This window comes from Dicentrarchus labrax, unplaced genomic scaffold, assembly GCF_905237075.1.
Source record: "Dicentrarchus labrax unplaced genomic scaffold, dlabrax2021, whole genome shotgun sequence".
Lineage (NCBI taxonomy): Eukaryota > Metazoa > Chordata > Actinopteri > Moronidae > Dicentrarchus > Dicentrarchus labrax.
Genome location: NW_026136713.1, coordinates 23,091,109 through 23,112,359, shown reverse-complemented (window position 1 = coordinate 23,112,359; position 21,251 = coordinate 23,091,109). Strand labels below are relative to the sequence as shown.

Genomic DNA, 21,251 nt, shown 5'->3' with positions numbered 1-21,251 from the left:
TTGAGATTGAACAAAGTTACACTCACAAAGAGCACAACTTTTAATCGTGGTGTTTAGATCACTCTGACCAGATCTGAAGTTGATCCAATCAATTGTTTCCTAATAAATGATGTTTGTACATGAATGCATCAGTAATAACAATCCATCATTATAAACAGAACATTATAGATTATTCTTATACATTATTAACAGTGACCACTTTAACTTTTAATACTGAGAACACTGAGCTCCAGTCCTGCAGTGTTTGAACACTGTGACCCAGAGACGGAGGCAGATAAAAGGGTGGAAAGAGAAATAATAATAAACTGATGAAGAGATAAATCAGGAGTTTGCAGCATTTTATGTCTCTTTTTGGCTGCAACGAGCCTCCGTACTGTTGAAAGTGCAGAAAGACATTTATAATCTGACTTTATTTAATCAACAGACTTTTATTTTATGAAAGCGAGCTGCTGTTGATCTGCTGTCAGTCTTCAGTTGGTTTATTTTCCTGCAGCAGTTGAATTCTTTCACTTAATGAAGAAAACATTCAGCTCCTGTCCGTCCTGAAGACTGACAGCAGATTATGCAGGACAGCTGCTGTAGGACGACTTCTGTAGGACGACTTCTGTAGGACGGCTGCTGTAGGACGACTGCTGCTGCTGTAGGATGACTGCTGTAAGACGGCTGCTGTAGGACGGCTGTTGTAGGACGACTTCTGTAGGACGACTTCTGTAGGACGGCTGCTGCTGCTGTAGGACGGCTGTTGTAGGACGGCTTCTGTAGGACGGCTGCTGTAGGACGGCTGCTGTAGGAAGACTGCTGTAGGACGAGTGCTGTAGGACGGCTGCTGTAGGACGGCTGCTGCTGCTGTAGGACGGCTGCTGTAGGATGACTGCTGTAGGACGGCTGTTACAGTGAGCTGGTTCCCAACATAGGGGCCGGGGTCCTCTAGAGGGTCACCAATCAGTGGAGTCTGAAACACTTTATTGATCCCTGAGGGGAAAGGAGTTACAGGGACTCACCGGATGTTAAAGAAATAGAAATAACAATAAAAATATGGATTATATCACAATATCCAACAACAACATAACAAAGTCTGATTATAATACAATATATATAAGATAGAAATATATATGTGTATGACTTTATTTCATTATTATTGATTAAATTATTTAACATTATATATTTAATTATTTATTAATAATATTAATAATATTAATAATGAGAGCTGATGTTAAAAATCTGATTTACTGATAATCAATAAAACAAGTAGGTTGAATGTTGTGTTGAGTGAGAGCACCACCTGCTGCTCAGAGGAACACGTCACAATAAAACCATGAACTGAACTCAGATCAGCTGCTGCTGTGAATAAAGTGAATAAATAAATGAAGAAATGCCAAAATAAAAGTCTTGAATTCAATATTTCTTAATATTTAATATATCGAATTTCACACAAAATAAATGATAATAATGAAATATGGACTAAAAACAACAACAACAGTTACTACAGGAGAACCGTCTGAGCTGTACTGAGGGGAATAAAAACAAAATGAAAAATAATTAGAGATTTTATTATTTTAATAAAAACAATAAAATAATGTAATGGGATTAAAATTCTGAGTGAAAGAGGAATAAAGAAATAAATATACAAAATATAAATAAAATAAATAAAAGCAGCAGCTAAAGATGTTTTATATTACAAATATTATTATAATAATATTATTGGTTTATTAACGGGGGTTCTTATTTATAGACGGTGACACTTTACTAATTTACTCCAATTGTTTATTGTTTTTTATTGTTTTGGGTTCATATTTTATTTGTTGTACAATTCAATGTATTATTATTATTATTATTAGTTTAAGTAAATGTGTCAGTAATAAACAGACTCAAACACAGTCAGGTTCTACTGCTAATAGAAAACAAATAAATATATTAATGATACATTATAATCAAACATTTATATTTAAATGTTTCTGTGAAACTGAGAAACTCGGGTTTGTTCCTCCGGCCCGCAGGGGGCGCTGCAGGCTGATTCCTGCTTCCTGTGTCACATTGATTTCCGTCCGTCGAACAACAACAACAACACATGTGAGTGAAGCTGCTGCAGAGTCGACATGTTTCCCGGGTTGAAGGAGAAAGTCGGAGAGGTTTTGTTACCGGGAGATGAGTTCTGCTTTCAGACCGACGACACCATCTCTCTGACGGACCCCGGGAGACCGGAGAAGGTGGTGTGCGGACCGGGTCTGAGGCGGAGCGGAGACCGGCTGCTGGTGTGTAAAAGCGGCGTCCTCCGACACAAACAGCCCAACATGTTCTGGATGGATTCCCAGCAGAGGAGGGTGAGACTGCACCGGACTCACTCTATATACCCACACCATCCAGTTACTGTCAGATCTGCGCTAACTGGAGCTCCTACTGTGTGCAGAAATCCGTTTAGAAATCTCGCAATTTAAGGGATTTCTTTGTCAGCGCACCTGAACGCCTCATAAGGCGGGACTCTTGGACTGAACTTAAATCATTATGGATCAGTCGAGATTACGGCTTAAAATAAAGTAATCAAGATGCGCTTTGTGTCATTAAAGTTGAATTTAATTCATTATTTCCGCTGTTCTGTCTTCCACAGCTCGCTGTGCTTTACGGCAGCGAGCAGCGGGACTCCGCTCTGAAAAGTTCAGATTATTTAGTAATACAGTACCGGTTGGTGAACCAGTACCGGCCCGAATTACTCAGATCACCGAACTAATGTATGAGAGTTGTTAGTTTTTGTTCTGGAAGTTAAATCCGGTGAACCATATTGGGTCAAACTTTAAATAGCTATATATTTAAATGGCGTTCGGAGTTCCTAATAGAAGGTGAAGCGAACGTTGGTGTTCCATGAGGACATTTCAGAAGAGGACAGGTGTTGGAGCAGTGCATGCTGGGAGCTGAGTCTGTCTCTGTGTCCTCAGTACGTCCCGGCTAAAGGAGAGACCGTCATCGGCATCGTGACGGTCAAATCAGGAGACGTCTTCAAGGTGGACTTTGGAGGAAGCGAGCAGGCGTCTCTGTCCTACCTGGCGTTCGAGGGGGCGACCAAGAGGAACCGCCCCAACGTCCAGGTGAGACACTGAAGACCCGCTGTTACCTGTACAGGTGTTGAACCCCTCCCTCCCTCCCTGTGTGTTACCTGTACAGGTGTTGAACCCCTCCCTCCCTGTGTGTTACCTGTACAGGTGTTGAACCCCCTCCCTCCCTGTGTGTTACCTGTACAGGTGTTGAACCCCTCCCTCCCTCCCTCCCTGTGTGTTACCTGTACAGGTGTTGAACCCCTCCCTCCCTCCCTGTGTGTTACCTGTACAGGTGTTGAACCCCTCCCTCCCTGTGTGTTACCTGTACAGGTGTTGAACCCCTCCCTCCCTCCCTGTGTGTTACCTGTACAGGTGTTGAACCCCCTCCCTCCCTGTGTGTTACCTGTACAGGTGTTGAACCCCTCCCTCCCTGTGTGTTACCTGTACAGGTGTTGAACCCCTCCCTCCTGTGTGTTACCTGTACAGGTGTTGAACCCCTCCCTCCCTGTGTGTTACCTGTACAGGTGTTGAACCCTCCCTCCCTGTGTGTTACCTGTACAGGTGTTGAACCCCCTCCCTGTGTGTTACCTGTACAGGTGTTGAACCCCTCCCTCCCTGTGTGTTACCTGTACAGGTGTTGAACCCCCCTCCCTCCCTGTGTGTTACCTGTACAGGTGTTGAACCCCTCCCTCCCTCCCTCCCTGTGTGTTACCTGTACAGGTGTTGAACCCCTCCCTCCCTGTGTGTTACCTGTACAGGTGTTGAACCCCTCCCTCCCTCCCTCCCTGTGTGTTACCTGTACAGGTGTTGAACCCCCTCCCTCCCTCCCTCCCTCCCTGTGTGTTACCTGTACAGGTGTTGAACCCCTCCCTCCCTCCCTGTGTGTTACCTGTACAGGTGTTGAACCCCTCCCTCCCTGTGTGTTACCTGTACAGGTGTTGAACCCCTCCCTCCCTGTGTGTTACCTGTACAGGTGTTGAACCCCTCCCTCCCTGTGTGTTACCTGTACAGGTGGGCGACCTGGTGTTCTCTCAGTTCATCATAGCCAATAAGGACATGGAGCCGGAGCTGGTGTGTATGGACAGTTCGGGACGAGCCAATGGGATGGGAGTATTCGGAGGAGGAGGTCTGCTCTTCATCGTCTCTCTGGGACTCGTCAGAAGGTAAAAACGTAGATCACTTTTTTTCTATTTTGATTTTTATATTTTTGATCAGATCTACTTTATATTGATTCTATTATTGGATTATTGATCAGTATACACTGTATCTTTATGGTATTGTATGATATTGATCAGTATACACTGTATCTTTATGGATGATATTGATCAGTATACACTGTATCTGTATGGATGATATTGATCAGTATACACTGTATCTGTATGGATGATATTGATCAGTATACACTGTATCTTTATGGATGATATTGATCCTGTATTGACAGTCAGACTGTGGACATATGACGGCCTTTAGCTCGTGTTTCTAGAGTTACGTGTTGTTACGAACACGTTAGGAATTGTTATTGCTGATATGGATCATTGTTAACGTTTAGTCTCCACTACAGAAACCATGTTATTGATGATGTTATTGATGCCTGTGGCCCCCCCACCCCCCCACAGACTGCTGGCCCCCCACAGTGAGGTGCTGGCAGACCTGCAGCAGCTGTTCCCCTGTGAGCTGGTTTTGGGGATGAACGGCCGTCTGTGGGTCCGGTCCTCCAGCATCCAGCAGACGCTCGTCATCGCCAACCTGCTGCAGAGCTGCGACACCATGACGGCCCAGCAGAGACAGCAGCTGTTCAGGAGGGTGGCACAGGGGGCGCTGTAGACCACATTGGACCACAAGCGGGCCTGAACCAGCAGAGAACAGCTGGTCTTCTGTGTGATCAATGTGTGGTTGTGTTGGGGGTGAGACAGGTGAGACGGGTGAGACAGACTGTACAGTTCTTATTAAAACGTTCTGTAACCGGTTTATATCAAACTGATCCAGATGTGTTTCTGTGAGTTCAAACTAAACCTGATCAATCACTGATCAATAACCCACAGAGGGAAGCTTTCTCCATAAACATTTATTTTCAAATAGATTTAAGAAAAAATAGATATTTTTTTTACAACTTTTTTCTTTATATGACTTTTTATACAGAACTTTGTTCATTTAGAAAAACCACAAACAGTTAATGAGGCAGCAGCTCTGAGGGCCGCTCGGACCCACACACAAAGGATTCTGGGAAAACACCAGAGGAAAGCAGAGAGACTGAACCAAAACGACCGGATCAGACCGGATTTAAACTGGATCCAAACCAGATCAGACCAGATCTAAACTGGATCCAAACCGGATCAGACCGGATTTAAACTGGATCCAAACCGGATCAGACCGGATCTAAACTGGATCCAAACCGGATCAGACCGGATCTAAACTGGATCCAAACCAGATCAGACCAGATCTAAACTGGATCCAAACCGGATCAGACCGGATTTAAACTGGATCCAAACCGGATCAGACCGGATCTAAACTGGAACTAAAATCTGTTTTATAAAAGTGCAAATAAAGTTCAGAGCGGATCGTAACAGAAACACTTTGTTCTGAATATAAAGTGAACGCAGACACTCTCAGCTGATTTACATTCAGAGAGCGACCTCAGACAGACAGACGGTCAGACAGACAGACAGATGGTCAGACAGACAGACAGACGGTCAGACAGACGGGTGCAGTAACAGGAAGTGGACTCTGAACACATGCGAGCAGAACTTTGGCAACACGTCAGGTTGAAGGTCGAAGTGGAAAATACGGCAGACATCTTGGTGATGATGTCACAGTGTGGACTGGGGGGGGGGGCAGGTTGCGGGTCGGGTCACATGACGTGTTTCTGGATCCCCGGGATGAACTCCTTGGCGTTGGGGTTCAGACTGCTGTTCACCTGAGCAGTGAGGAAGAAGAGAAAGATCGTCGACACAATACAAAACTCCCATAAGGAAACTGCTGATTTAAGGCAGCTAGCCGCACATTGAACTCTTTTAAACTGACTACAGTCTTTAAACGCCTCGTTTTATTCAAGAGATTCAGTTCACACAGAAAACTGAAGACTGGACACATTTTATTAATAATAATAATAATAATAATAATAATGATAATAACCTTATAGAACACCTAATAGAACGTTACTGATTATTGATCCATTTAAAGAGGAACCATACAGAGTAAGATCTCTGAACGGAGGTCGCTGACTGTCGGCGTCTTTTCACCGTTTCTGTTTGATAAATAAAGATCAATCAGATCGATCAGTGCTGGTTGCTAGGGAACTGCAGCCTCTGATTGGCAGTGAACTCACCACAAGGTCGAAGTCAGCGTCGGCGTCCAGAACCAGCACACTGATCTGGTCCTGCAGCTGAGTGCCGGTCTGAGGGGGGAGGTCTCTGGACGGGATGAACCACTCCCACTGCTCCTCCTCCTCCAGAAGCTCCTGAACGCACCGCTCAATAAACTCCTCCTCCCACAGCTCCTCCTCCACCTACACACACACACACACACACACAGAAACCAGGTCTTTAATATCTTAGATCAGATCAAATAAAACTGATATTTTAAACAACAATCTATTCATCAGAGATCTAAATAACAACAACAACAACAACAACAACTGTGAGCCACTGACTGTGACTGAGACCACCAACAGTTGAATTATGGGAGCGGTTCAATCTGTGGTTTTCTGAATGGAGTCTGGTGGGCCGCAGTGTGTCTGTTATTGAACAGTTCCTCCTCCTCCTGTCTGTAGGAAACACCGACCTTTGACCTTTGACCTGAGCCCCAGGTGCTCTCACCTGCCTGTTGAACTCCTCCTCGTTCTCCATCCACATGTACTCTGCGAACGGGTTCTCCTCCGAGTTGAACTGGTTGCTCAGGACGACCTCGTTGCTGACGGTCATGTTGGGGGTGTTGTTGTTGTTGTTGTTGAGTCGGGGGTCTCTCATTCTCTCTCTGAGCCGGGGTCAACAGCAGGGGCGGATCTACAACAGGTCACATGATCAGCCACTCACTGGTTGGTACTTATTGATCTGTGTTTATGTAATAATCATCTACATATTGATTTCTATGTTCAATACATAATAATACAATTCACACCAATGACACCGAGCTCCAATATATTGATCAGATCAATCACCTGAGAGTGAATCACTATCAGCCACTGGGAGCTTTAATCAGCCCCAATCAACCAATCAGCTGCTGGAATACTGTCCTTATCGATCATTATCATTAATAGCTACTTATTATTGATTCATGTAGAATTAATAGTTATTATTATTATATAGTTATATAGTGATAAGTTTTACCGTATTGTTATTATTGTTGTTGTTATTACTGTTATTGTTGTTGTTTATGAATGTTGGTGGTCGGTACTGCCCCCCCCAGGTCGCTGTGATGGCCGCTGTCTGACAGACAATAGCAGCCGGATACCGACTGTGTGACCGCCGTTTGTACCTTGAACGCAGCAGAATAACCGACTTCTACCGACAGAGGAACACGAACACGAACCTTCAGTAACATTAGAACCACGAACCGAACTCAAACACGGACTGTGGACCGGTGAAATACCTGAGAACCCGGACGGTTGGACGGCAGCGGACCGAGCTCTGGGACTGTCGGACTGTCATGGCCGCGCTGCCTCTGTTTGTTTACATAGCTGACGTCACTCTGTGCTCGCTTGTGATTGGACAATCAGAGTGCTGCCTTCACTGCCTGCATGACCCATTAAAACCAAAGGGGCCCGAGAATCGGAAAGTAGGAGTGTTGTTTTTGTGATTGAACGAAACATTAGTTTTATTGTTGTTCTCATTAAGAATAAGACATTGCTGATATTTCACTTTTACAAGGAGACAGATGTTAACAATAACATTAAGTTATCAAGTTATAAAATTAAATGTTTTATGTTAATTAACAATTTATAGTTATAAACAATAAGTTATCATAAGAGAAGAATTCTTATAAAAAAATATAGTATAGTATAGTAAATGATTTAGTTTTATGTTTATGTTGGAATAAAATAAAAATATATTTTCATAACAATGCCTTTTTACATCATATTGTCAAACTGATTTATTTTATTTTTCTGGCGTAGCAGCAACACACTGCTGTCACAATTCATTTCAATTCAGTTTTATTTGTATAGCGCCAATTCATAACAGAAGTTATCTCAGGACACTTTTCAAATAGAGCAGGTCTAGACCGAACTCTTTAAAACATTAATTACAGAGACCCAACAGTACCACCATGAGCAAGACCTTGGAGACAAGGGCAAGGAAAAACTGCCTGTTAAAAGGCAGAAACCTAGGACAGATCCTCCGGCTCTAGGTGGGTGGGAGAGAGAGAGAGAGAGAGAGAGAGAGAGAGACAGACAGACAGACAGGTGCACAGCAACAACAGTATTGGCAATGGCAATCTAGCAGGAGCATGGCAGGAGGCTCCACTGTTACAGCTCAGCTTACTGCAGTCTATTGAGAAATACTGAGTGTTATACAGGAGCAGATGGGAGGGGATTTGTCTCGTAAATCCCCCGCCTGACTTGCTCTGATGCGAGAACATGACATAAGCCAGCAGGAGCCACCAGGAGCCACCAGGAGCCACCAGGGGCTCCAGGGCCAGGGGCCTCTAGGGGCTTCCAGGGACTTCCAGGGGCCTCTAGGGGTAGGCAGTGTTATTGTTAGCTACATTAGCCTATTTAGCAAACCAACTAGAAAACAAAAGTTGACATTGTGTTGAACTCAGTAACACGCTGCAATGTATAAACTGTAATGTAAACAGTGTAAGAGCATTTAAAATCTACAATAAAACGACCAACGTAGAACAAACACAAAGAAAATACATCTTTGTGTTTGTGAGTCTACGTTTGTCCCCGTTCAGCTCAGTCTGAGGAGCCCCGAGACAAATGGATGGACACCAATAGACTTCCAGAACAGTGACTGCTGCGACATCTTGGAGTAGGAACTTCCGGAGGTGCCCTGAAGGCAGCACTGTAGTCCAGACTCCGACCTGACTTCCGGAAAGTCGCTGACGTTGATAAACTGAAAGTCCCGACAGATGGAAGATAAATATTGAAGAGCTGAGTCACAAATATGTACATTTAATAGTTAATAATAATATTCACAGGGAACACGATGAGAAAAGAGGCGCGAAAACAGGAAACATAACGCGCTCGAGCCCTTTTAGCGTAAGACAACGAAACATCGCGAGATCTGGCTGGCAGCGCTCGTGCCTCGGTTTGCGCTAGCAGGCTGAGCTAGCTAACTGTTAGCTACCAACCACGCGTTACGGTAAGATTGTTAATATTCACACATATACACTTTATGAGCAGATTGTACACAGCTCAACGTTCAATGACAACCTTCACGTGAAGCTCTGAACTAAACTGACGTCAGCTAACGAGTAGCATTAGCTTGTAGCAGCAGGCTAATGCCATTAGCATTGTGCTAACGTTAAAGTCGGACTGTTGGACGGACTGAAAACACTAAAGAGACTCAAACAGAGTGAAGGTGTTACAGAGTGTTAGAGAGTGTTACAGAGAGTTACAGAGAGTTACAGAGAGTTACAGAGAGTTAGAGAGTGTTACAGAGAGTTACAGAGTGTTAGAGAGAGTTAGAGAGTGTTAAAGAGAGTTAGAGAGTGTTACAGAGAGTTACAGAGAGTTACAGAGAGTTACAGAGAGTTACAGAGAGTTACAGAGTGTTAAAGAGAGTTACAGAGTGTTACAGAGTGTTACAGAGTGTTACAGAGAGTTAGAGAGAGTTAGAGAGAGTTAAAGAGAGTTAGAGAGTTACAGAGAGTTACAGAGAGTTACAGAGAGTTACAGAGAGTTAAAGAGTGTTACAGAGTGTTACAGAGAGTGTTAAGTTACAGAGAGTTACAGAGTGTTGAGAGTGTTACAGAGTGTTACAGAGAGAGTTACAGAGTGTTACAGAGTGTTACAGAGAGTTACAGAGTGTTACAGAGTGTTACAGATAAAGAGTGTTACAGAGAGTTACAGAGTGTTACAGAGTGTTACAGAGAGTTAGAGAGTGTTAGAGAGAGTTACAGAGAGTTACAGAGAGTTACAGAGAGTTACAGAGTGTTACAGAGAGTTAGAGAGTGTTACAGAGAGTTACAGAGTGTTACAGAGTGTTAGAGAGAGTTACAGAGTGTTACAGAGAGTTAGAGAGAGTTAGAGAGAGTTAGAGAGAGTTAGAGAGAGTTACAGAGTGTTAGAGAGAGTTAGAGAGAGTTACAGAGTGTTACAGAGAGTTACAGAGAGTTACAGAGAGTTACAGAGTGTTACAGAGAGTTACAGAGAGTTACAGAGTGTTAGAGAGAGTTAGAGAGAGTTAGAGAGAGTTAGAGAGTGTTACAGAGAGTTACAGAGAGTTACAGAGTGTTACAGAGTGTTACAGAGAGTTAGAGAGAGTTAGAGAGAGTTAGAGAGAGTTACAGAGAGTTAGAGAGAGTTACAGAGAGTTACAGAGAGTTACAGAGAGTTACAGAGTGTTACAGAGAGTTACAGAGAGTTAGAGAGAGTTACAGAGAGTTACAGAGAGTTACAGAGAGTTACAGAGTGTTACAGAGAGTTAGGTTACAGAGAGTTACAGAGAGTTAGAGAGAGTTAGAGAGAGTTACAGAGAGTTAGAGAGAGTTAGAGAGTGTTAGAGAGTGTTACAGAGTGTTACAGAGAGTTACAGAGAGTTAGAGAGAGTTACAGAGAGTTAGAGAGTGTTACAGAGAGTTACAGAGAGTTACAGAGAGTTACAGAGTGTTACAGAGAGTTACAGAGAGTTGCAGAGTGTTACAGAGAGTTACAGAGTGTTACAGAGAGTTACAGAGTGTTACAGAGAGTTACAGAGTGTTACAGAGTGTTGCAGAGAGTTACAGAGTGTTACAGAGAGTTAGAGAGTGTTACAGAGAGTTACAGAGAGTTACAGAGAGTTACAGAGTGTTACAGAGTGTTGCAGAGTGTTGCAGAGTGTTACAGAGAGTTACAGAGAGTTACAGAGAGTTACAGAGAGTTAGAGAGAGTTACAGAGTGTTGCAGAGTGTTGCAGAGAGTTAGAGAGTGTTAAAGAGTGTTACAGAGAGTTAGAGAGTGTTAAAGAGTGTTACAGAGAGTTAGAGAGTGTTAAAGAGTGTTACAGAGAGTTAGAGAGTGTTACAGAGAGTTACAGAGAGTTACAGAGTGTTACAGAGAGTTACAGAGTGTTGCAGAGTGTTACAGAGTGTTACAGAGAGTTACAGAGTGTTACAGAGTGTTAGAGAGAGTTACAGAGTGTTGCAGAGTGTTGCAGAGAGTTACAGAGTGTTACAGAGAGTTACAGAGTGTTACAGAGAGTTGCAGAGTGTTACAGAGTGTTGCAGAGTGTTACAGAGTGTTGCAGAGAGTTGCAGAGAGTTACAGAGAGTTACAGAGAGTTACAGAGAGTTACAGAGAGTTAGAGAGTGTTACAGAGAGTTACAGAGTGTTACAGAGTGTTACAGAGAGTTACAGAGAGTTACAGAGAGTTACAGAGTGTTACAGAGTGTTGCAGAGTGTTGCAGAGTGTTGCAGAGAGTTGCAGAGAGTTACAGAGTGTTACAGAGTGTTGCAGAGAGTTACAGAGTGTTGCAGAGAGTTGCAGAGTGTTGCAGAGTGTTGCAGAGTGTTGCAGAGTGTTACAGAGAGTTAGAGAGTGTTACAGAGTGTGCACTCTTTAACACATTTAATACATTTAATACATGTCTCCGCTTCACAGGGTGTCATTAGTTTAAGTTGGACTTTATAATAAAGAACATCTGCAGAATTCATCTAAATATTATCAAAATATGGACATGTGCAGTATGCTAATAGCAAGAGCTAGTATAATAATGAAGTAATATAATATAATATAATATAACAACCAGATGTAAGAAAACGTGTTGGTTTGTTCTGCTCATCTTCACATTAATCACAAAGCATATTGAAATATCTACTCTAACGTTATATATATATATATATATATATATATATAAATATATAACCTGCAGACGCAATGTTTTAATATTTATTGTCCAGTGACACTGATATCATTGTTCATCCCTAAAAATATTATACAAACATCATCTATAGAAAACTGTGAAATAAGTAAAACATGTGTAATACAGGGTGGTAATAGTAGTAGTAGTAATAATAATAATGATGATGATGATGATGATAATGTAAGAAACGTGCACATAAGTGAAGTTTTTCCGGTCGTTGACTGTTTGTATCCGGTCCACCGATGTATTCTGGTCCAGTTGTCCCTCTTTCATTCTAATTGGACTCTTCTGATTCTTTGTGTTTTATATGGAACATAAAGGTTTTATTAATCACACTGTCTGTGATATCTGACCTTCTCAGTGAGGATGTTTCCATCACACTCTGTCCATTCTCTCCCTGCTGGTCTGGGCTGATATTTGAGTCTTTATAAGCCTGTTCTGTCTCCTTTGCCAGTCTTCTTTAACTGCCTCTCATGTCCCAGTAGTCCCAGCTTCCACCTGCTCAGGTGTCTCTTCCGTCCGCTGGCTGCTGTTGTCTCAGAGGCAGCGTCTGAAGAGTGTCTCTACCTCATTGTGTCTCAGCAGAATCAGAGCGAGAAGAGGAGTTCCCCGTCACTTTGTCCAGGTTTACTCTTTGCACGAGACATTCCCGTCCCCGTCCTTTAAGCGTTGACGCCGCCCGCCGCCCGCTTCCTTCTTTATCTTTATCTTTGTGACGTCATGTCTCAGAAGTCGCAGTCGGACGGAGGTCAGAAACACTTCGCTGTGGGTCGGGGGCTCCTGGCTGCCGCAGAGACCTTGAACTACAGCATGAACGAGCAGCGGTCCGGCCGGCAGATGGGGGGCGTGGCCTCAGGCGTCGGGGTGGGCGGCGGCGGCATGGAGGGCCAAGATGGCGGCTCCCAGATGTCCCGGCGTGGCGGCGGTGGCCATCTTGGCAACACCATGAAGCTGTTTGCCAGTTTGGGGCTGTCGCCGTCCGACCTGGACGCTCTGGCCGAAATCCCCGAAGAGGACATCAGCGTGGAGACGCTGCCGCACATCCTCATGCAGCTCAAGAGCCGCAAGGGAGACGGGGGAGAGCGGAGGGGGGCGTCCTCCATGTCCTCTGACGCTGCGTATCGAGGAGGAAGGGACAGCTGGGACGACATGGACAGGATGGGCGGTCCGTCTCTGGGTCAGGGTTCGGCCCGGGCCCAGTCCTCTGCAGACTTTGGGTACGGTTCCCTGCAGGACGTGGCTCCCAGCCGCAGCTACGGCTTACATTACGGTGGCGGCGGCAGCAGAGAGAGGCCGTACTCTGAGCTTTCCCGCCGGGACTCCTACAGCGGGCTCGGCATGGGGCCGCCAACGTCCGAGCCCGTCTTTATGCAGAGGAGGATGGGCGCCCCGTCCAATGGAAAAGTCCAAGACTTCTTGGGAGTCATGCCCCCCATGTTCCCCCACGTTTGCTCTCTTTGTGACTTTGACGTTCACTCCACCATGGTGAGTACTCTCCAGTCCTTCCTCTCTCCTGTCGGACTAACTTTAAATGTTTGAGCTCAGGTGAGCCCAGGTCTTCTGTCCACTTCAGTCAGCGACAGGTGGTCCAGTTGCATCGTGTTAGATCACCTTACAGCATGTATCCTCATTGTCTTACTGAAGCTGTACCAAGCTTCATCCACACACACATCCTACAGGAGGCCCCTCAGAGATCTGCTGTTTGTACACTTCCAGTAGTCAGACTGTTGATTGAGTGTTTGGGTGAAGTGTTCCTGTAACGTTTGTTGATGGGGGAGTGTCAGTAACTGTGTGTCTCTGTAGGAGTGGAACCAGCACACTAACGGACTGCGACATGCTGAGAACAGACGGCTGCTGCTCGACATGTGAGTGACTCTGACACACAGCTGATCCTCAGAGACGTTTGTACTTCGATTTAACCTTCGATCAATGTTTCAGGTATCCGGAGTGGGACCCTGGCATGTCCTCAGGCAGAGGGTAAGAGACTCACACTGTCCACCACAGACACTGGACAGCTGCAGCTATCAGTCCATTCATTGATTATTGATTAAAGAGTTCCTCCTCTAAACTGAAGTATCTGACACATCAGTAAAATATCTCCACACGCCCTTACTGCTGTAAATCAGTGCTGACACAGAGTGGACAGTGTGGGACATTTCAGCTACAGCACCGCCGCTAGCTCGGCTTCAACACAGCCGCTAGCTCGGCTACGACGCCGTCTCATTGTCACAAACACTGTATCTCAGGAACTCCTCGAGGAAGTTCCTGAGAGTTTGCTCCAACGTCCACTTGGACTCGAGGATGAACTGAACTTGTGAGCACATTACCCATCAGCCCCATGGAGTTGTAATGGTGGTTGTTTTGGTTTAATAACTGACTGACTTTGGTTTCTTTGCTCCAGTGAGGGTCTTCTGGACACCCCCAACCTGTCTGCAGGGCTGCTTGGACCTGCCCCCATGTCTTCAGTCCAGACAGCCGGAGGGATGTCCTCCAGCTGGGGTAAGAGCCCCAGAACTCCTGACCCATATTCCGGTACTGCACCCACACAGTGTGCAGCAGCAGGAGGCTGTGACTTTATATTCACTGTGTCCACAGGAGGAGGAGGAGGAGGAGGAGGTCCTGGTCTGTCAGCGAAGAACCAGTTGGGACAAAATAAGGTTGGTGTCTCTGAATCTCTGAACGTCCCCTGGAATAAAGCGGTGAATATCTGGTATCATGTGTCGGTAGGGGAACTGAAGTTGGTTGTCTGTCCTCAGCTGAGGAGCAGAGTGGTGGTGGTGAAGTACGACAGGAAGCCTCTCAGCAACAAGACTCTGTTCGCCTTCACCGAGCCGTTCGGCTGCCTGAGGGAGCACCTGGTCCTCAAGAACAAGGTGGAGTTAACCTCTGAGCAACAACGTCACATCTTCATCACACTCACACTCACTGTCCACTGTCTGTCTCCACCAGGCCTTTCTGGAGATGAACAGTCACGAGGAGGCTCTGGACATGGTCAACTACTACGAGCAGCACCCAGCAGCTCTGTACGGGAAACCCCTCACCTTCTACCTGTCCAAGAGACTGCTGGTCATCGAGGTAACAGTCCTACTGCTCCTGAACGTCCCTCACTGTCCTACTGCTCCTGAACGTCCCTCACTGTCCTACTGCTCCTGAACGTCCCTCACTGTCCTACTGCTCCTGAACGTCCCTCACTGTCCTACTGCTCCTGAATGTGCCTCACTGTTTTTGACCTTCAGAAAGATGACCGGGCTTCAAACAGGCCGATGGACAGATCGATGGAGAGGCCGATGGACAGGCCGATGGACCGGCCTGTCCGGGAGGTCAAAGGTCATGGCAGTCAGGTGGTTTTCTTCTCCAACCTGCCCAGAGAGGAGGAGAAGAAGAAGGAGCTGCTCACCATCGCCGGGCGCTTCGGCATCGTGGAGAAACACCTGTTCCTGACCGACCAGGTAAACTTCAGGTGCTTCCTGTTGGAACTAAACTTTATTATACCCTCTTTATTATACAGACAGGCAGCTGCGGAGCGTTCACATAGATTCTCAATTCTCTGTAGATCATAAAAACATTTGGGATTGTTTAGCTCTCCCCGCCCCACCAAATCCACATTGATCCTTTAAAAGAGGGTTGGTGATGGAAGGTTGCTCTAGTTTCAATTCAGAGCGATGGATATGAACCTCTCTCTGTCTGTCTGTGTGTCTCTCTGTCTGTCTGTGTGTCTCTCTGTCTGTCTGTCTGTGTCTGTCTGTCTGTCTGTCTCTCAGGCGTTTGTCCAGCTGGGGACGCCGGAGGACGCAGAGATGCTGGTCAAGTATTACAGCGTGAACCCGCTCACAATCAAAGGGAGACCCATTCGCCTCAACATCTGCACCAAGTACAAGACCCTTAAGTGAGTGCTCAGAACACACCTGTACTGACACACCTGAACTACTGACACACCTGCACTGAGACACCTGTACGGTGGTATGTTACCTCCCAGTGATCCACTTAGTGGTTGTTCACATTGTGCTGCAGTTAAATACCAAACATTTGTGTGTTTCAGTGTGAACCGGAGACAGGGCGTGTCCGGTGGCGGGTCCGGTGGAGGTTCTGGTGGAGACAATCGAAGCCAGAGGAGCGGTGGAGCAAACGCCACCTCCTCCTCCTCCTCTACCTCTGGGACCAGGACTTCCTCCAGCTCGCTCAGGAACTCCTCGTCCAAATCCTCGTCCAGCTCCAGGACCAGGGAGGAGAAGAAGAAGGAGGAGGAGAGCAAACTGAAGCCTGAGGAGAAACCTGCAGCGGAGGAGGAGGAGGTGTCGGGAGTGATGGAGGGGGAGGACAGAGAGGAGGAGGTGGGGGAGGAGCAGGTAACTGATGGAGACGCAGCGGAGGAGGAGCCAGAGAGAGCAGAGTCTGCAAAGGAAACAGTGGAGGAGTCGGAGGAGGTCCAACAGGAGGAGGTGAGGAAATACACAAAGTTAATTATGTCCATTAAAGGTCCTGCCAGCTCTCAGACACACTCACCTGTACACAGGCTCCTGATGGTGATGACGTCACTGATGACACTCCTCGAGACTTCAACACCAAGCAGGGGGCGGAGTCAGAGCGAGCGACGCAACCGACAGAGACCGAAGAACACGAGGCCAAAGAGGACACGAACGCAGAAGCAGGAGATAGTTCAGAGACGGTGGAGGGAGACCTGCCTGCTGACGTGGTACGCTTAATAAACCCTGATCAACACCGTTTATTGATTTATATTATATAGTTTAACTGTGGGGGTTAGGGTGCCTTAGGGGGGCGGCTGTGGCTCAGAGGCAGAGCAGGTCGTTCCTTAATCGGAAGGTTGTAAATGGTAAATGAACCTGTACTTGTGGCCGGCCATAGCGCTTTAACTACGTGCCACATTCCCAAGTCCATCGACGAAACTAACTCATTCTACACATTCCACACCATGCACGCATCGTTGTCTTGCTCGGTACTTGACATGTGGCACCGGAGCCGGGATCGAACCCACAACCTTCCGATTAAGGAACGACCCGCTCTGCCTCTGAGCCACAGCCGCCCGTGGGTTCGATCCCCGGCTCCTGGTGCCACATGTCGAAGTATCCTTGAGCAAGATACTGAACCCCAAATTGCTCCTGATGCCATGCATCGGTGAGTGAGTGTGTGTGAATGAATTAGTTTCTGCTGATGGACTTTGCCATCACTGAATGTATGTGGAAGGGTGAATGTGGCACGTAGTGTAAAAGCGCTTTGAGTGGTCGGAAGACTGAAGGCGCTATTAGGTCCTTTACATTTACCATTACTGTAAATGTTAATATATGAAGCTCACTGATACTACAGTATACTACTAACGTTATAAAGAGTTCGGTCTAGACCTGCTCTATCTGAAAAGTGTCCTGAGATAACTTCTGTTATGAATTGGTGCTATACAAATAAAATTGAATAAAATTGAATTGAATTGAATACAGCCCACCAGACTCCACTGAGATAATCACAATAATAATAAAACACTTCAATGGACAGAAACAGAATAAATCAATTGTTTATGATGTTTGTGTTGTTCAGTTTGATCGGGACTTCCTGGAGAACATGGAGGACTTTGTGACGCTGGACGAACTGGCAGAGGACGAGGACGAAGCAGACGGGGAGTCGGACTCTTTGGGTACCTGATTATTTAGAGTTGGAGATGCTGTTTAGGATTAAAATGTAGATGAGGATCAGACACTGATCTTCTGTTTGTGTCTCTTCTCCTCTGCAGACAACACGAGGAGAGGGGTACGTATTATCTGTCCTCATACCAGACGTTACAAAATGGCTCCTTTAAACCAAAACTCCTGTCGGACTCTGGAAATCAAAAGCATCAATTGATCGGAACAGTTAAAGGTTTGACTTTGTTTTCAGGGTATGAGGGTGGTCAACATCGTCGGGTTTAGACGAGGTTACAACTTCCTCACTGAGCTGCTCGGACTCGCCAAACCTTTTGGGAAAGTGGTCAAACACCTGGTCCTGGACCTGAGACCTGAGGTAACAGCGCCCCCTGCAGGGTGGAAGCATCCACAGTCTGTATATGTCTGACTCTTCCTGACTCTTCCCGTCTCTTCCTCCTCAGGCGTACCTTCAGTTCGGGACAGAGGAAGAAGCTCGAGCGATGGCCAAGTTTTACAACAGCAATGTGACGGCGTCAGTGTGCGGCCGCCCGGTGAGGGTCAGTCACTCCATGAGCTACCCGACCATCCAGGTGAACACCTCGCACGAGTGTCATGAAACTGATGTTAACGGCGCCAACAGTGGTCGTTCAATGAACTGCAGTCAGCGTCCTGTCACCATAGAAACACCTGAATCAGCCCACAGTCTGTACAGCCCGTCCACTCACCGCTCAGAAACCACAGGATTCTGTAAGAGAGTTTACTGTTGTTGTTTGTTTGTTTGTTTGTTGCTCAGTGCGGCTCCAGTAAGGTGGTGTACATCGGTCAGATCCCCAGCAGTAAATACTCCGACGACGCCATCCTGAAACTGGCCGAGCCGTTCGGGAGAGTCAGGAAGTACTTCCTCAACCGGCTGAAGAGAGAGGTACGGTACAGAACCGGTACAGAACCGGTACAGAACCGGGTCCAGCACAGACTCTCTGAGGTCTCTGACTGTCTGTTTGGTCCTCAGTGTTTCATCGAGATGGAGAATGCAGAGGACGCAGAGAAAATGGCCGACGACTGCAAAGCCAATCCACCGAAGTTCAACGGAAAGCGTCTGACCGTCTACGTCAGCAGGAAGTACCGGCAGCTCAAACACGGGTCAGTTTCTTCTTTTGTGGTGCTCACTGACTGCTCCTCTTCCTGTCCGTCTCTTTGACTGAAACTGTTGTTTGTTCAGACATCGATGTCCCAGCGCCACCAAGAGAGATCACAGCGGCAGCACGTCTCCGACAGCCTCCAGACACCCCGAAGAACCTCCGGCCAAGAGAACGAAGGAGGAGGGGGAGGAGGAAGAGGAGGAGGGGGGAGTGCACGAGGAACAGGAGGAGAAAGAGGAGGAGGAGGAGGAGAAGGAGAAAGAGGAGGAGCTGCAGGGTGGTGCTGACAAGAGAGAAGAAAACTCAGAAGAGAAGATTCCTGAAGTTCCTGATCAGAACGTGAGTGTCAGAGATCAATAGTTCCAATCACTTCCTGTTTACTCAACAGAGCTTCTGATTGATGAGTGTCACTGCTCCTCTGGTCTGCAGGAGGAGAGACAGGAGGAGAGACAGGAGGTCAAACAGGAGGAGAGACAGGAGGAGATGGAGACGTCGACCAATCAGAACGGACCGACGGAGCCCCCCCCGCTGGCTGAAACCAAACCCAGTGTGGCGTCTCTGCCGCTGCCCCCCCATGACCCCGACACCCCCATCGGTCAGTGAGGAGACTCTTTATTCACAGAGCCGTTACATATCAATTATTACCCAATCAATAATGTTATTAACAATGAATGATCCAGTTAATGATGTCACTTCCTGTCGTTCAGGCGTTGAACATGTGAAGATGGGTTATTACTGCCGCGTCTGCTTCCTGTTTTACTCCAACGAAGAGACGGCCAAGAAGACGCACTGCAGCAGCCAGACGCACTACGACAAGCTGCAGGTGAGACACAGAGCTCCGCCCACAACTCACCTGCCCCAGAGCTCCGCCCACAACTCACCTGCCCCAGAGCTCCGCCCACAACTCACCTGCCCCAGAGCTGCTGCTAACGTTATTTATCCGGGATCCACCCATATGAGATATTGTCAGACTGAGGCTGAAGCTCTCTAATATCAGATAATCCATAAATCCACTGACAGGGGCCACAGCTGACAGGGGCCCACTGACAGGGGCCCGTGACAGGGGCCACAGCTGACAGGGGCCACAGCTGACAGGGGCCACAGCTGACAGGGGCCCGCTGACAGGGGCCCGCTGACAGGGGCCACAGCTGACAGGGGCCCAGCTGACAGGGGCCACAGCTGACAGGGGCCACAGCTGACAGGGGCCCGCTGACAGGGGCCACAGCTGACAGGGGCCACAGCTGACAGGGGCCACAGACAGGGGCCACAGCTGACAGGGGCCACTGACTCTTTGTGAATGTGTTTGTCGTTCCAGAAATATCTGGAGAAGGAGCAGACCAAAGCAGAGAAGAAGAAAGGGAGGAAGACGACGGCGTGAAGACGACCTGACGAGTTCCTCCAAACTTTGATGTTTTTCTAGTTTGTCGTTGAGTCGAACGCAGACGACGCAACCTTTGAACTCTCAGAGCCGTTGTCATGGTGATCACCCGAGGGTAAAGTGCGTCGTCTACGTTGGACTTCCTCATGTTAGCTGCTAGCTGCTAGCTCATGACACAAACAAACATTTTTTAAGCTAAAATAATAATCGGTTGCTTTTTGCTGGTTTTATTGATCGTCTGTGATCAATGAATGAATAACTTGTTTGGTCCGTAAAGTGTAAGAACAAAGTTTATTATTTAAAAAAGCACCTCAGTGATTGATCCAGTATCAATATGGTTTCTGATCAATAATCTGGTTTGGACTGATGAGACATCTTCAGACCTCCCAATCAATCAGAGCAGTTGATTATTGATTGAAGCAGCAGTAAAGTGTCTGTTAGCACACGATCAGTATCTGCTGTGAAGTATTGATCACAGTATTTAGTGTTGTGTGTTCGATTAAAGGAACAGTTCAACATATTGTTAGCCTAGCTTAGCATAAAGACTGGAAACCAAGGGAAACTGCTAGCCTAGCTCAAGTTCAACAACCATCTCACCGATGAACGAGTCTTCATGACAAACGGCGTATCCATCCGCCAAGTGCTCTGAAAAAATAGTTCTCACACCAAACAAGGTTATAGTTTTGCATTGGAACTATTTCTTTACAAAGAAGTGTGTATCCATCCACCGAGTGACAAACTTGTTTGATAAACAATAGTTTGTTGTTTTTACAAAGAAGTCCGTCCGCTAATTTCCACAGACGTTGTGGGCGGATGGATACACAGCTTTAAGAAATGGTTCCAACGTGGTGACAAACATCGTATCCATCCGCCAGCAGTTGGCGGATGGATACGCAGAATATGATGAAGAAAAGTTAATTTCCTAAAATGTTGAGCTGTTCCTTTCAGTCTCTCCTCGTCCAGAACAAACATTGTTGTTGTTGTTGTTTATTTCTGAATGTTTATGTTGACGTTTTATAAATAAATCAGCTTCCTGAAATGTGACTCGTCTTGTTTTTAACCTTTTAACCAT

General features: G+C 46.4%; 3 protein-coding genes across 9 annotated transcripts; 2 read left to right on the top strand and 1 right to left on the bottom strand.

Annotated features, from left to right (window-relative positions):
• The first annotated feature begins 2,038 nt into the window (after positions 1–2,038).
• LOC127374611 (exosome complex component RRP40) lies at positions 2,039–8,087 on the top strand. 3 transcript variants are annotated; one of them, XR_007887040.1, is made up of 6 exons: positions 2,039–2,321; positions 2,931–3,080; positions 4,041–4,192; positions 4,646–4,942; positions 6,799–7,062; positions 7,434–8,087. XR_007887040.1 is itself a non-coding variant. In XM_051420162.1 (4 exons), the coding sequence occupies exons 1-4, from the start codon at positions 2,097–2,099 to the stop codon at positions 4,851–4,853; spliced, it is 735 nt and encodes a 244-aa protein (XP_051276122.1). In that variant the 5' UTR covers positions 2,039–2,096; the 3' UTR covers positions 4,854–5,010. The 3 variants fall into 3 exon arrangements, 1 of the variants encoding a protein (XP_051276122.1); XR_007887039.1 differs by lacking the exon at positions 6,799–7,062; XM_051420162.1 differs by lacking the exons at positions 6,799–7,062; positions 7,434–8,087 and having other exon boundaries at positions 4,646–5,010.
• Positions 5,075–6,994, bottom strand: LOC127374656 (polyadenylate-binding protein-interacting protein 2). Its single transcript, XM_051420273.1, has 3 exons — positions 6,845–6,994; positions 6,355–6,534; positions 5,075–5,943 (listed from the first exon to the last, which is right to left on the bottom strand). The coding sequence occupies exons 1-3, from the start codon at positions 6,992–6,994 to the stop codon at positions 5,878–5,880; spliced, it is 396 nt and encodes a 131-aa protein (XP_051276233.1). The 3' UTR covers positions 5,075–5,877.
• A 3,613-nt stretch (positions 8,088–11,700) lies between the features above and the next one.
• matr3l1.2 (matrin 3-like 1.2) lies at positions 11,701–21,218 on the top strand. 5 transcript variants are annotated; one of them, XM_051419814.1, is made up of 21 exons: positions 11,701–13,517; positions 13,836–13,897; positions 13,971–14,009; positions 14,434–14,532; positions 14,626–14,689; positions 14,789–14,905; positions 14,982–15,107; positions 15,269–15,481; positions 15,794–15,918; positions 16,072–16,471; positions 16,546–16,725; positions 17,580–17,676; positions 17,773–17,789; positions 17,916–18,038; positions 18,124–18,252; positions 18,456–18,584; positions 18,672–18,802; positions 18,882–19,140; positions 19,267–19,396; positions 19,509–19,624; positions 20,117–21,218. In XM_051419814.1, the coding sequence occupies exons 1-21, from the start codon at positions 12,753–12,755 to the stop codon at positions 20,177–20,179; spliced, it is 3,384 nt and encodes a 1,127-aa protein (XP_051275774.1). In that variant the 5' UTR covers positions 11,701–12,752; the 3' UTR covers positions 20,180–21,218. The 5 variants fall into 5 exon arrangements, with proteins under 5 accessions (XP_051275774.1, XP_051275772.1, XP_051275771.1 ...); XM_051419812.1 differs by having other exon boundaries at positions 11,702–13,517; positions 19,243–19,396; XM_051419811.1 differs by having other exon boundaries at positions 11,703–13,517; positions 14,434–14,531; positions 14,631–14,689; positions 19,231–19,396.
• Positions 21,219–21,251: the final 33 nt, after the last annotated feature.

Bases quoted from the DNA above. Each gene is read 5' to 3' on its own strand.
- LOC127374611 (XM_051420162.1), top strand. From the start codon at position 2,097: ATGTTTCCCGGGTTGAAGGAGAAAGTCGGAGAGGTTTTGTTACCGGGA. The intron at 2,322-2,930 runs GTGAGACTGCAC...CTGTGTCCTCAG, and splicing joins TGGATTCCCAGCAGAGGAGG to TACGTCCCGGCTAAAGGAGA. The intron at 3,081-4,040 runs GTGAGACACTGA...TTACCTGTACAG, and splicing joins GGAACCGCCCCAACGTCCAG to GTGGGCGACCTGGTGTTCTC.
- LOC127374656 (XM_051420273.1), bottom strand. From the start codon at position 6,994: ATGAGAGACCCCCGACTCAACAACAACAACAACAACACCCCCAACATG. The intron at 6,535-6,844 runs GTGAGAGCACCT...GTGTGTGTGTAG, and splicing joins AGGAGGAGTTCAACAGGCAG to GTGGAGGAGGAGCTGTGGGA. The intron at 5,944-6,354 runs GTGAGTTCACTG...CTCACTGCTCAG, and splicing joins ACGCTGACTTCGACCTTGTG to GTGAACAGCAGTCTGAACCC.
- matr3l1.2 (XM_051419810.1), top strand. From the start codon at position 12,753: ATGTCTCAGAAGTCGCAGTCGGACGGAGGTCAGAAACACTTCGCTGTG. The intron at 13,518-13,835 runs GTGAGTACTCTC...GTGTCTCTGTAG, and splicing joins TTGACGTTCACTCCACCATG to GAGTGGAACCAGCACACTAA. The intron at 15,482-15,793 runs GTAAACTTCAGG...TCTGTCTCTCAG, and splicing joins ACCTGTTCCTGACCGACCAG to GCGTTTGTCCAGCTGGGGAC.